This window comes from Apis laboriosa, unplaced genomic scaffold (assembly GCF_014066325.1).
Source record: "Apis laboriosa isolate Shangri-la unplaced genomic scaffold, ASM1406632v1 scaffold23_cov150, whole genome shotgun sequence".
In the NCBI taxonomy this organism is placed as follows: Eukaryota; Metazoa; Arthropoda; class Insecta; order Hymenoptera; family Apidae; genus Apis; species Apis laboriosa.
The window spans coordinates 2,831,098-2,844,085 of NW_025222452.1; the positions used below are offsets into that span (position 1 = coordinate 2,831,098).

Below are 12,988 nucleotides of genomic sequence, written 5' to 3' on the forward strand. Positions count from 1 at the left end.
GTAAAATCATTCACCGGTCAACCCTCTTTCTCCTCTCACTTTTGGTGAAAACTAGTAATCCCGTGTCGAATTATATATCGATTATCTGTTTTATATAAAACGGACAAAATATATCTTTGATACCGATTGAATTTCCATCGTAGATCTTCCATATGACAAAAAATGAATAAATTAACGCGAAACGATAAAAATTGCATTACCTTATCCTTATTTCGTTTGTCTTTCAAGAGAAAGGTAAAAAGTTATAAAAGGTATAAAATATGGAAATAGCTTTTCAAAAGAGCTCTTCGTGAGAGGAAAATTATTTAAAATTGTATCTATAATAAAAATCTATAAATAAAAATTCATTTTATTTATCACAATGTTATTTTTTTTATATACATACCAATTTTTTTATATTACTTTCTATTAAGTCGAATAGAAACAATTATTAAATAAATATGTATGAAATTCAATAATCGAAACGCATACTTGAAACCTTATCCAAAAAATCTACTTTCAAGATCATCTTTCTCTATTTTATTATTTAAAAGAAATTAAAGAATGCAAAGAAGAGACAAACAAAAGAGATAAACAAAGAAGAGACAACGATACTTGACATGGTTTTCCATAGGAGTTGAGTGAAACACGAACCGACATGGGTAGAAGATAATCGGGATAATTAGAGCGCGAGTCCTTTCCTTCCGCAACTCGGTAGAAGAGCGAGCTTATAACTAATATCCATAAATGAACATAATAATGCTCTCTAATGGACAACGCATATATTTGCGACATACACGTGCAATAGGGTAATATATAGCTTCACTCTCACCGCAATTTACAGTGCTAATAAATCTTTTTCGATTCTCCTATTATTATTCTCTAAAAGTTTTCAGCCAGCCAGTTTTATAGTTGTATAATTTGCTTTTTAACAAAGCGAAGTATAAAAATTTTAAATTAAGTAAAAATGTTTTATTATACAAAATTTAAATCAATAGAAAGACATTTATGTATGAGATATAAAGATATATGGACACGAATGCAATAGAAGGATTGTTGTTTAAATTGAAAATAAATTAAAGAAAGAAAAGAATTTCATAAGCTTATGTGAGTATAAAGCGAATTCTTTTACTCTTTACCATTAATTCTTGCTTTATCTGCTAGGAGAATAATCTATATATGTATAGACATAAAGAAAATGTAGAATAGATGCATCGTCGTATAGAATTTTTCATTACGTATTCTGAAGTACCGACTTATAGAATCTATTATATACATAATCTATGGTGATATATCTTTATATACTTTCGAATATAACTCATAGATAGAGCCACAGTGTTATTCGAACAAAAAATTCGATTTGTTACAATTGAATATGCGCGGCATATTTAATGATTTTAAAAAATTTTAATAAACACTTTTTGATTTCCTTCAATTCATCATTGATATTTAATTTTGAAAATATTTACTTTTTAAAAATACTTGTTGTACTCGTTATTATCCGTTGTTCTTTTTTTTTCTAATGGAGAAAAGAATTCAATTTGAATTTATATAATAAGTTATAAGAAAAAATATAAAAAAGAAAAAGAAATAATTTGTTAATTTTCTATATAATCCATTAACTTTGAATTTTTTTGATTTGATAATTAATTGTTGAAATTAAAGTACGAAATTTATGAGATTGCGCAATTGAATTTCTATCAGATCGGAATGTCTTAATATGTGTCTTTTATGGAGTTGTTCGTTATGCAATTAATGCATTATCGATGTTCTTAAATTATTCAGTGAATCGGTCGATTTATCACGAAGAAACGAGTCTATCCATGTCCAAAATACAAGCTTGGACAAAGAGAAATTGTCGATTTCTGCCCATCATAAATTAACTAGAAAAAGATTTCTCCAAACTTAAAAGACAACAGATTTTTTTTTAAATAGATTTCTAACAAAAGAAGCAAAAACGCGAAAGAATATTATTGATAAAATATGAAATTCGTGAAAATTAATTTGAAATTAAAACAACTGTTCAATGAAAATTTTATGAATTATTAAAATATTTGCATTTAAAAAAATAATAATAAAATTATTGTTACTTTAAACGAAAAACAATATATTTCTCTTATTCGTTAAATTTATTCATAAAATTTACTTTAAAAAATTAATAAAATTTTATGGCATCTATTTCTGACTTCGAAACATTTCTTTCTTCAAAACATCGTTCGTTTATTACATACTTGAAAAAAAATTGTGTTTCATCATAGAAACTTCAAAATAATTTTATCCAATTTCTTGACGATGGAAATGTATATAAAATATATATTGATCGGTATCTTGTTTACAAAAACAATTGATAAACTGAAGTTTTTTATAGGTCAAGGATGTGGAATTCGTATTTAAATATATAACATTAATTTAAATAAATAATTAATGCAAATGAATTGCAATATTTCTATCAACTGTTGCACACACGTTATATACACAATGACTCTTATATCATTTTTTTTCAACCTAATAAAAATTAAAAAATAAATTCAAGAATATTAGACTTGTCTACTATCATCTTCGTAATAACAAAATATTGTAAAATATAATAATAAATTTGTAAAATATATTCTACAAGATCTATATCAAAGTTGTTTATCTCTTTTATTTTCTACAAATTGTTTTCTACAAGAAAAAAGACATTAAAAACATTATCGCGATACATCTGCATTTGGAAAGTTACGAAACACATCTGCCACATGCATATCTCAAAACACAAAGCTGTCATAAACTTGATCAATAATCGGGATCATACGAATTATATACTTAGGTGTGATTGACGACGATCCATTAAATCTTACGAAAGTATCGTTCGTTATCCGAATCCTTTAAAAGCTTCTTCTTCTTCTTCTTCTTCTTCTTCGAACGAAGCTCGATAATGGTCATACATGCGCATTTTTTCTTGATATCGATGATGAGAAGAAAAGAGAAAAAGGACGAAAAAAAAGATAGCGAAGTTGAGGAAAGAGACGCATAGAGATTTGCATAAATCATCGTCCGTTCCTACATAATGATTGGTTAAAATATCGAAAGTAAAAATCGGTGGACGGAAGATCAGAGAAGAGGAACACCAACACTGAAACAAAAGTGGAATTTTATTTTCTTCGGTCGGCAGTGTCACCAACACGCACAAGCGAGGATTATTCAGGAAACATTTTGTTCGCTCGACGATCATCTCTCGACGACGAGGAGGCCTTCAAAAAAAGTCAATTAAAAAATCTAGTTCTCCCAATGCCATCCGATTGCGAAATAAACTGAGAGGGAACATCGGTCAAGTATAAAAGATCGAAATATCTTTGGGATGATATTCCACTCCTTATTCAAACAGCATACCGTAAACATGAGGTTGCTGCTGATCGCTCTGGTAAGCTGCCTCTTTCAGTGTACAGCCAAAAATATTTTATCGAGATAGATTTCATATTTTTCTATTCGATAAACATCTTTTCACTGGAATTTAAAAATTTTGATCAAAGACTATAGATGAAAAGAAATTGCTGTGAAACGCGCAAACAAATATCTAGAAAATAATCGTTGTATTTCTCACAAATTATTTCAGACTTATTTGACGATTTCTTCGGCTTTCCCCGAGCCAAAGCAAAAGAGGGACGTTCTTCCAGGCGATCCACGTTACGGAATCGATCATCATCTCGACAACGTGGTGCAAGTTAAATCCTTTGATGACAAATCCGTGGTACAGGACGTCTATGGACCCCCTGGATATCAACCGGGCGCTCCCCTTGGTAACGAGTACTTGTCACCCCTCGCTATCACCGAATATTCCACACCGGTAATTGGAATAAAAATTATACGAGAAAAATTATTTCATAAAGATTCTATCGACGAAATCATGAGGTATTACGTATTTCTTCAGGTCGCTGAAGTGGTTAACGTAGAACCTGAAAAAGTAGTATCAAGCACAACATTCTCGATTCCCGTTGAAAGCGTCGAAGTACGTATAGAATAAATCAAACGAAGTTCAATCCGATCACATTGTGCCGTAATTTTCTATTTGCAGACGATAAGTGTCACACCGCCATCAACCCTTTATAGTATTCCCGTGGATAAAACCGTTAAGGTAAACTTAACACATTTTACAATAATTTATCCATTCTGCAAATTACTCCAAACGAGTAAAACATATCTAATTTTCTCTAGACCGCCGTAAATACCGAATCCGCGTCTCAAGTCAAATCCACGGTCAAAACCGTAAACACTCGAGTTCACGAAGGATCTCCATCGACTGTGAACATCGTTGAACACTGGCCTACCGTAAAACGTAAGAATCTTTTAACATTACATAATTCGAATCGCGGTCACTACTCGAGTATTGCTAATATCGTGCCACATATTTTGCATATTGAATAATTTATCCGTCGAAATTTCTTCAAGATTTTTAAAAATACCATCAGAGATTCGTATCGTATCGCATATCGTAGCACATTTTGATAATTACGTAATCTCTCTCTCTTTCTCTCTTCCGTAGAAGTAACACACTTTACCAACGGAGCGAAGATCAACCCCTCGGTTACGAAAACCGTGAGGAAGAACGTCCTTGGCAACACTCTTCTGCCCACTGTCTACGCTTCTTACGGCGGAGTCCTTAACATACCCGGTTACGTCTCTTCCCAACTTCCTTCCCTCTACTCGACGCTACAATCCATCCCTGTCGATCACGCGGTCAATTTGAACGTCCCTCTTCCCCTCTCATCGTCCCACCAGCTCGACAAAACCGTTCCAACCGCCTATTCCGTCGCGCAACCAGCCTTCTCGGCTCCACACACGCATATCCTGCAACGCGCCCCTGTCCACACCCTCTACGCATTGCCTTCCGTCTCGTCGCTTCCCTTCGAAACGCTGTCTCCGATCCAACCCGTATCTTCCGTGGGCACTTTGACCCCCGTGCACGCGACGCGCACCTACACACCGGTGCAATCCGTCGAGACCTTGCCATCCTCGAATCTGGTGCACACCGTAGAATCTGTCAAGTCCGTGAAGACCTCGTCGCCTGTGCAACACGCGGTGCCGACCGTGGTCGAGAGCCTAACACCTGTGGTGAGCGTGTCGACGGCGAGCCCCCTGCAATCCGTGGACACCGTGGATCCGATCAAATCGGTGAGAATCGTGTCGCACCAGCCCGTCGAGACCCAACACTCCGTGACCGAGGTGCTTAAAACCAAATCGGTACCCGTGATCCATATCTCGGATCAGGGCCTGCAAGACAAGCAATTCCTGAGCAATTTCTTCTACCAGCTCGCCACCATGTATTTGCCCAACTTTTCCACCTTACGGCCCCCATCCTCGACCTCAACCTCCTCCTCGCCCTCCTCCTCGTCCTCGTCCTCGTCCTCGCGCGCGCATTCTAAGTCGGAGTTGACCACGAGCCAACCGGTTAAGGTGACCACCCCTGTCACCATTCTCAGCGATGACACTTACAATCAAGAACTCGTCAATAATCCGGTATCGGCTAGTAAGCAGGTGGTGAGCGTGACGCCAGCCAACGAGTACGTTCAACCCACGGAAGCCAACGGCGGATATGTTTATTGAAAATGAATCGTATCGTCGATTATATGGATAGATGGATTCGTCCGTTGTTGGAGAGCATTTAGAATCGATTGGAGCTGGCGCGATCGGAAAGAATTATTTTCAAATTGTGACAATTGAAGAATCACGCGAAATACGAATGCACGACGTGTAATATAAATAAAATAAAATTCTTTTATTATGAATATTGGATTACTCGAGTATCTAACAATTATCCTTTACAACTCGATCAATGAAATTATATTTTATAGTTAATATTTATATAACACTTATTAGTATATGTATATATACATATAATTGATGTTAATAATAATAATAATTTGAGGAGATTGAAAAATATAAAAGCGTGACTTTTTTTTCGAGGAAGAGAAAATTCAGGAGTTTTTTTTTTTTTTTTTTTTCGATCGAGGAATTCTGTCGTTACCATATTTTACATTTTTTCGAGGGATTCATGTTCGATCCCGCAGGACAATTCCACGCTTCGCTGAACTCTTGGGAATTCTTGAGAACTCCGAGAAGTCTCACGCGTCCAGGGCAATGGCTATTTTGTAACATCGATTTTAAAAATTTTGGAGTACTGATCTCGCACCAAATCTAAGCAGAAAAAAATATCATAAAAACCTGAATATGAATAAATTAAACACGATGAATATCTTTTACAAATATTCAAAAATGAAAAAAATTTCTTGCAAATGAAATGCGAATTGATCGAAAATAAAATCCAAGAATATATTAAATAACGAGTATTTGAAAATCGTCTATCATTAATTTAATGTCTCGTGACATGAAAAGGACACAAGAGAAAAAGAATAATAATGTAATAATGCAATAATAATGAAATAAATAATAAAAAAGTTTCTATTAATATTTATCCTCATCAATTTAATAGATGGATTGTTCAACGCGTTTCAAAAGATACATTTTTCATCAGCTTGAAAAAAAAAAATTATAAATTTTAATCATTTTCAAGAATCGAGCTTCGACACGATATAATATCCGACAAAATAAATCAAAACGCCTTACGTGTGCGAAACTAAGAAAAATAAGTTGCTCGTGAGTGAGGTGAGTGAATCCCGGAAGCGAGGGCTCTCGACCGTGTTTGGCCTTCCATCTTTCATAAGCGACGACAGCTTCTCTCAGACCCCCATTATCCGCTATATTTTCATTCAATGTGAGTTTACCGTCGATATAATCGTCTATCTGCTCGAATAAATGCTTAGTCAAAATCTTTGATACTTTTATAAACTCAATTTCACGTAAATGGAAGAAAGAGATCGAACACCTCGCCGATGTTCGATCGCCAATTTTGGTCAACGATCTATCTAAATGACGTCGCGCTTACTTCAGCTTCGTAGTAAGTGTTGTAATGATCTATGAAGCATTCAATTTTCTCGGTGTATCTCAAAATAGTCTCGTTGGTCCACCATTGTTTCACGTTCCCGTTACTGTCGTAGTGTCTCCCGTTGTTGTCGAATCCGTGAGTCAATTCGTGACCAAGGATCGAGCCGATGGCGCCGTAATTCAGAGACCTGAAATTGAGAAATCGATCTATAGAAACCTGTTATTTACTATACCTATATCGATCGTAATTCCGATCTTACTCAAGACCCAATTCGTAAAAAGGAAATTGAAGAATTCCTGCTGGTACAGCTGCATGCACGTTAAAAAGAAAAGCGACATATGCATGTAATCGTGCGATTATATTAAGTGTTGAGTTTTATTTAAGAAATAAAAATACGTACTTATATGATTATACTCATACGTATGAAATGCATTTACATCCGTTGGATCGGTCGCCCAGCTGAGAAATAAAAAAAACATTTGATCACTTTTCCAATTCGGCAACGTTTCTTTGAATGAAATAAAATTCTTACTATGATTCATTTTTATAATTAATCAGATGAATGGATTCTAATTCGCTCAAGGACATCAATCGAATAATTTGTATTATATTGCTCAAATACTCCGTCTCCGAGAGATCTATCTGAAAATAAACGAGTTAACTTTATTGCCGCTAAACATTTAAACATTCATTAAAAATGAATGAACAATTTTTTACGCTCTCGTAATATTCGTCGAGCTCTTTTTCGCTGAATAACCAATCCGGGAAGCCGATTTGTGTCTTCATCTTTCTGTTCTTCTCCAACGTGGCCAGTTTTGTCCGCTGGTCCATCCAATCGGTTCGCAGAACCATCGAGGCGAAAGCTTGTTTTATATTGTCCAACATTTCCAACACATTTTTACTTTTGTCTTCGTGAAAGGATGAGTCCACGAACAACCACGAGGTCGCCATTCCTAAAATTATAGCAGTGTTTGGTAAAAGATCGTCGAATTTCGCAACGATCTCCAAAAAAAAACTTTTCTTTTATACATTCCAAATAAAATTATATTTTACACCGACCCATCAATTCGTTGACCACGGACGCGCAAAAGAATGACCTCGATTCACCGACCTCGATATTGGTCAATTCGTTGATGTAATCTATCCAAATTTTTTTTAAACTGTCCGACGAATGTGGCACGATTATGTCTACTATCACCCACCATACGTAACTTTCTGAAGAAAATTCAACATCAACGTGATTATGATATGTTAATTTTAAAAAAATTATCGAAATTCAAATTTTCTTTACCTAATTCTTCCTCCTCGGCGAGAGTCAACGTAAGAGCGATTTCCTTCAAATATTCCAGATCGCCTATCAACACTTTGTCCTTGTTATCCAAGTCTAAAGTGTCAATATCCTTAAAAACCAGTTCAATGAACGGCCGCCATAACAGTTTAGGCGTGAGCGTAGAATTAACTTCCGTCACAAACTCGTCGGTCACCTTTTGAAGATCGTCTACCAGCATGTAATTATCATCGGTCGGATCATCTTGCCAAGTGGTTTCATCGTAATGGGATAGCTGTAATAAAAATAATATTTTTGGTTAACGGTAATCGTTATTAAGTTGCATTATTCGAACAACGTACGTAATAAAATGCGCTTGTTAATTTGTAAAGCGACTCGGTGATTTCTTCCAATTCTTCCTCATCAAACGGCAATGATTCATCGTTTAAAGAACAAGTATCAAGGGTTCCATTGTTCATGATTTGCTTAATTATGCCGGTTATATACGTGATTTCTACATCTTTCAGTTTATCTTCACTTTCATCGTTCTCCTCGTTCTCCAATCTCCGGAAACTTGATCTGATCGAATGCAATCGTTTCTCCAATTCTTTCTCGCTGTTAACGATACAAAAATTCGATTGATCATTCGATTAATCGAATCACGTTTGAAATAAATATCTCAAAACTAGTAACACATGATCCTTACTTGGGCAATGGATTATTGATGATCAGTGTGTCGAGAAACATTACATTTTCACTGCTGTTTCGAGGATCGGGAATAATGTCGAAGCGGAAGAACACGTCCTTTCCTAGAACTTTTTTCACCCTGGCTATTTGTTCGATGTAATCGCTCGTTTTCTTGGTGATGGCCGCAGGAACCGGGGGTAGACTGAGCTCTTTCAATACATCGAACAACGGCGTCAGTCCCAGCTCGTTCGTCGCCTCTGAAATTAACTCGAACGTTCGACGGTCTATTCTCTTTTTTTAACCTTTTCATCGAACATTCAATAAAAACTCGAGAAACAAATTACAGCAGAAATGTTTCGAAAGAATTTTTTATTTTAATACTTTCCTTATCAAAAGTGAAAGCGAAAAAATCATTTATTATCAAAATGGCAACGTACGCACGTTTATGCAGCTACTATACAATAGTTTAGCCTGCGATACTGCCCACGGTTCGTTGCTATCCGTCCTATTTTCCCGTAACAGTTCTCTGATTTTTACGTATATTTTTTCTAAACGCTCGTCGAACCACGAATTAATCAAACTCTTATCCGGTATAGGATGCTCGTCCTGCCATTTCCCGCATGCGTATCTGGAAAGGAATTGAACGTTAAAATGCGGAGATAAAGATCGTATCGTATTTGTACACGAAAGCCTGAACACTTCATGTGTACCATTGCACGACATTGAAAAATATACTTCGTATATACTTCTGAAACGTATGCCATAGATATGTACAGTCAATAATCAGAACTTTCCAGAATGTATACTTACTTATAAAAATCGTCACAAGGATCTACGGACGTATCCATAGATTCTTTCAAACTAGCAGCTACAGTAACGAAAATTTCATCAAATCTTTTCCAATCGTAATCACAGAGATATAGAATATCACAGAGTTGATTAATCAATTAATCGCTTACCTATACGAACGCAATTGTCTGTTTCGCAGAGTTTCGTCGGTCTGTAGGTTATATCTGAAGAAAAAAAAAAAGTCAAAATACGATAGTTGAAAATTAAAAAAAAATAACGAAATTTGATAATAAATTTTATTTTCCAAATTCTTGATTTTCGTAAAATGATGCGAAAAAGCAAGATCACGTTCGATAAAAATTGCTTACAAAGTATAGAAAACACCAGTGCCGCTAGGATAGATAGACCCATCAGGAGAAACAATGCAATCATCATTAAATTCGGTACGTGTCTTCGTTTCTTTAGGCTAAAGAAAAAAGAAAAACAAATCTAATGAATTAAAGGTTTCCTCGTTGGTCGTTTGATATACGTCATAACACGACTTAATAAATAGGCGAGCAGAGACAACCGGCAGACGTCGATCTCACTTACTAGGCGTTTCTGGATTTTATCGGTACCAAGTTCTGTTGGCTGGCGACCGTGTAAATTGACTGCGTTTCATCCTCTGAAGAATAAAAGAAGAATAATAAAGTACGAAATTGAATGGAAATACAATTTGCGATATTTATTAATTTGCAATTAAGCAGTCAAGTAATGAATGATATTTATAGGAATATTTATTTTTAATTTTTGAAGCAGTTATATATAATCATTTTTTTTTTTTTTCAATTCTTCGTCGAATTTTTTTACGATCCAAGTTAAAAATTATCATCGTTGAAAGTGCACCAAGATTAACGATGAGAAAAGAATTCCATTCCAATTCTCTCGTATTGAAATCGTAGAAAATTGAACTTGACACGACTATAAAGGGAGAAAATACTTACTAGAGAAGTTTGAAGCATGCTATATAGGGAGTTAAAAGGGATACACGGTATCACCGGAAACAATGAATAAATAGTAAGAAATATACTCACTGCGCTCGTTCATGGTGAATGGCCTAGTGACCGGATCGAACTGACGACACTGAACAACCTCGAGGGACAACGGGCTATCCATACGTTCACATTTTCCTGCTTTGCCAGTGGTTCTCGTTGTTACGTTGAACAAACTCGGTCTATCTTCACCTGTGCGCGTCGTTACATTCACCCCTCGGCCACGTGTTCCACCCTCATTGAAATGGTGCTCCCGCACCACGCCGCTTCTTCGCCGCCTATATCCCCTTTTCGAAACTTTTTTTTAACGAGAATTTGTCTCCGTGGACGGTCAAGCATTTTAACGAGATCTATCCTGTTAAGGATAACCAGACGATTATGTGATCTAGAACGCGAACTTGGATAAAAAGATGCGATTCTAGGTGAAAGTTAGTCAAAGAAAATTATTCAATCGAGATAAATACTGTTACGATTTATACAGTTAGTTAAAGATACAAGCTGGTTTTCTATTTATATAGAGATATAGGCATTTATATAGTAGAGGAATTAATAGGATTCGTTTCTTTGGTAAGTTTCGATTACCAAGTCGAGGGATTAATTTTTTAACGAGGATAATAGGAAAATAGTCATATCTTTGATATTGCGTTAAACAGATTGTGAGATCGAGATTGATCATTTAAGAAATAGAATTATACGTTGTTCGATATAATTGACGTATGCAAAGTTTATCATTAAAACATGCGCTTCCTTGAAACGTGAATCGATATTCGTCCTCGTGTATTGAGAAACTCTTCGCAAGGTTTGTTTCTCATTATAGAACGAGCTACTTACTTTTTATTCCGTAATTGTTTACCTTAAAGAAACAATGACAATGGGTAAAATAGAATTTAATTGAAGAGAAATTGCACTACCATTTAACTCGCGTTAAGAAATTATATTTTACGCAAACAAAATTTCGCTGGAATCGTGACGTTTGCAGAATTTTGATTTTTTTTTTTTATAAATAAAATAAAATATAATTAGATTTTATCGTCTACTGCGTATTAATGATGTATGCACGTATTACTGTATGGGAAAAACTAAAGAAATAATTTTTCATTATTCCATTATTCATTCACATAATTGGTGAATATCATTTCAATTATACCTGTAATCTAGTAAAGATTAATGATAAATGAATATATGATCAAACAATTTATTTTTGTTGAGAACACTTCTTTTGCGCCGATAATAAAAACCACTGAATTACATAGTATAAATATTTTTATCGGATAAACACGTTACTCGATTCGTTTAAAATATGCAAATATAAGTAATCAATAATAGTAGGTAAAATAATATTTCAGTGAATCGATATATCATAGTAGTACGGAAACGGGCGACGTCCTTTCATCGGTTAAAGTGTTCTTTCAATTGAGAACAGCACGATATAAACTTCTAAAATAAAATAAAATAAAACGAAGAACGAAAATTTTTCAAATAGGATACATCTGCGTTCGATCAAAGTTTCGACTTCTGGAATAAGTATGGAGCAACTTGACCAGAGAATCAACATAAAACATTTCCACGCCTTCGAGTGGCAAAATGTACTTTACATATTTCCAACACGTATATGGGCAATGCCTCGAGGTTGTCCAATAAAAAAAATCGTGGATTGCGTTGCGCGCAAAAAGAATTTTCACTGAATTGCAATGACGAGGACCGCCTGAGGGGGGAATCGCTGGGAGCAGAATTCGTTGTGAATTCTTCGCAATATTTTTCTCCCTTTCGTGCGTCTGATCGAACGGTACCTGACACACTCGTTAAGTGTAATTAACATTTCTGAAGTACGATACGTGCTTCGGGGGATTGTGATTTTTCAAATGCAGGTCGAGGAGAACGATTGTGTTACCTTTCATTTTTTTCTGTTGCTTCTTGACGATCAAGCGAGGGACGATCAAGCGTGATTGATCAAGTTGTGCTCAAATTGTGGAGAAGAAGAAGTTGACGTTTCACGAGGAAGATCTTGGATAAATGTAAATACGACGTTAAAAAATATATATGCGAAGATGAATAGATATAAGACGTTTCGTATCTTGATTTCTTACTAATTATAAAAAACAAAATGTTTGCGAAACTTATTATTTCAGCCTCGATATTTCTCAATTATATAAATGAAGTTTCTCCAGACTTAATATGTTCCATGCGTCTAAGAATTACCAAAGATTACACAAGAATCGGTAATTGTAAATACGTAAATAAGTAATTTAACTAATTAGACAGCGAGCTTCGTATTCCTCGAAACGTTTTGTTACGTGTTCTTTCCAGCATGAA

The 12,988-nt window shown here is 35.1% G+C and overlaps 2 protein-coding genes across 2 annotated transcripts; one reads left to right on the forward strand and one right to left on the reverse strand.

The window, feature by feature from the left end:
• The first annotated feature begins 3,249 nt into the window (after positions 1-3,249).
• Positions 3,250-5,684, forward strand: LOC122713330 (mucin-5AC-like). The gene is given in 7 exon segments (XM_043933680.1): positions 3,250-3,273; positions 3,275-3,381; positions 3,565-3,805; positions 3,890-3,967; positions 4,034-4,093; positions 4,174-4,294; positions 4,502-5,684. Coding segments are annotated over 7 exon segments (1,692 nt in total). The 3' UTR covers positions 5,563-5,684.
• A 189-nt stretch (positions 5,685-5,873) lies between these two features.
• LOC122713329 (neprilysin-4-like) lies at positions 5,874-12,662 on the reverse strand. Its single transcript, XM_043933679.1, has 18 exons — positions 12,567-12,662; positions 10,718-11,030; positions 10,236-10,308; positions 10,013-10,110; positions 9,815-9,868; positions 9,666-9,723; positions 9,293-9,483; positions 8,875-9,112; positions 8,531-8,783; positions 8,193-8,463; positions 7,961-8,116; positions 7,619-7,854; positions 7,434-7,543; positions 7,302-7,360; positions 7,161-7,209; positions 6,902-7,088; positions 6,583-6,759; positions 5,874-6,153 (listed from the first exon to the last, which is right to left on the reverse strand). The coding sequence occupies exons 2-18, from the start codon at positions 10,797-10,799 to the stop codon at positions 5,980-5,982; spliced, it is 2,466 nt and encodes an 821-aa protein (XP_043789614.1). The 5' UTR covers positions 10,800-11,030; positions 12,567-12,662; the 3' UTR covers positions 5,874-5,979.
• Positions 12,663-12,988: the final 326 nt, after the last annotated feature.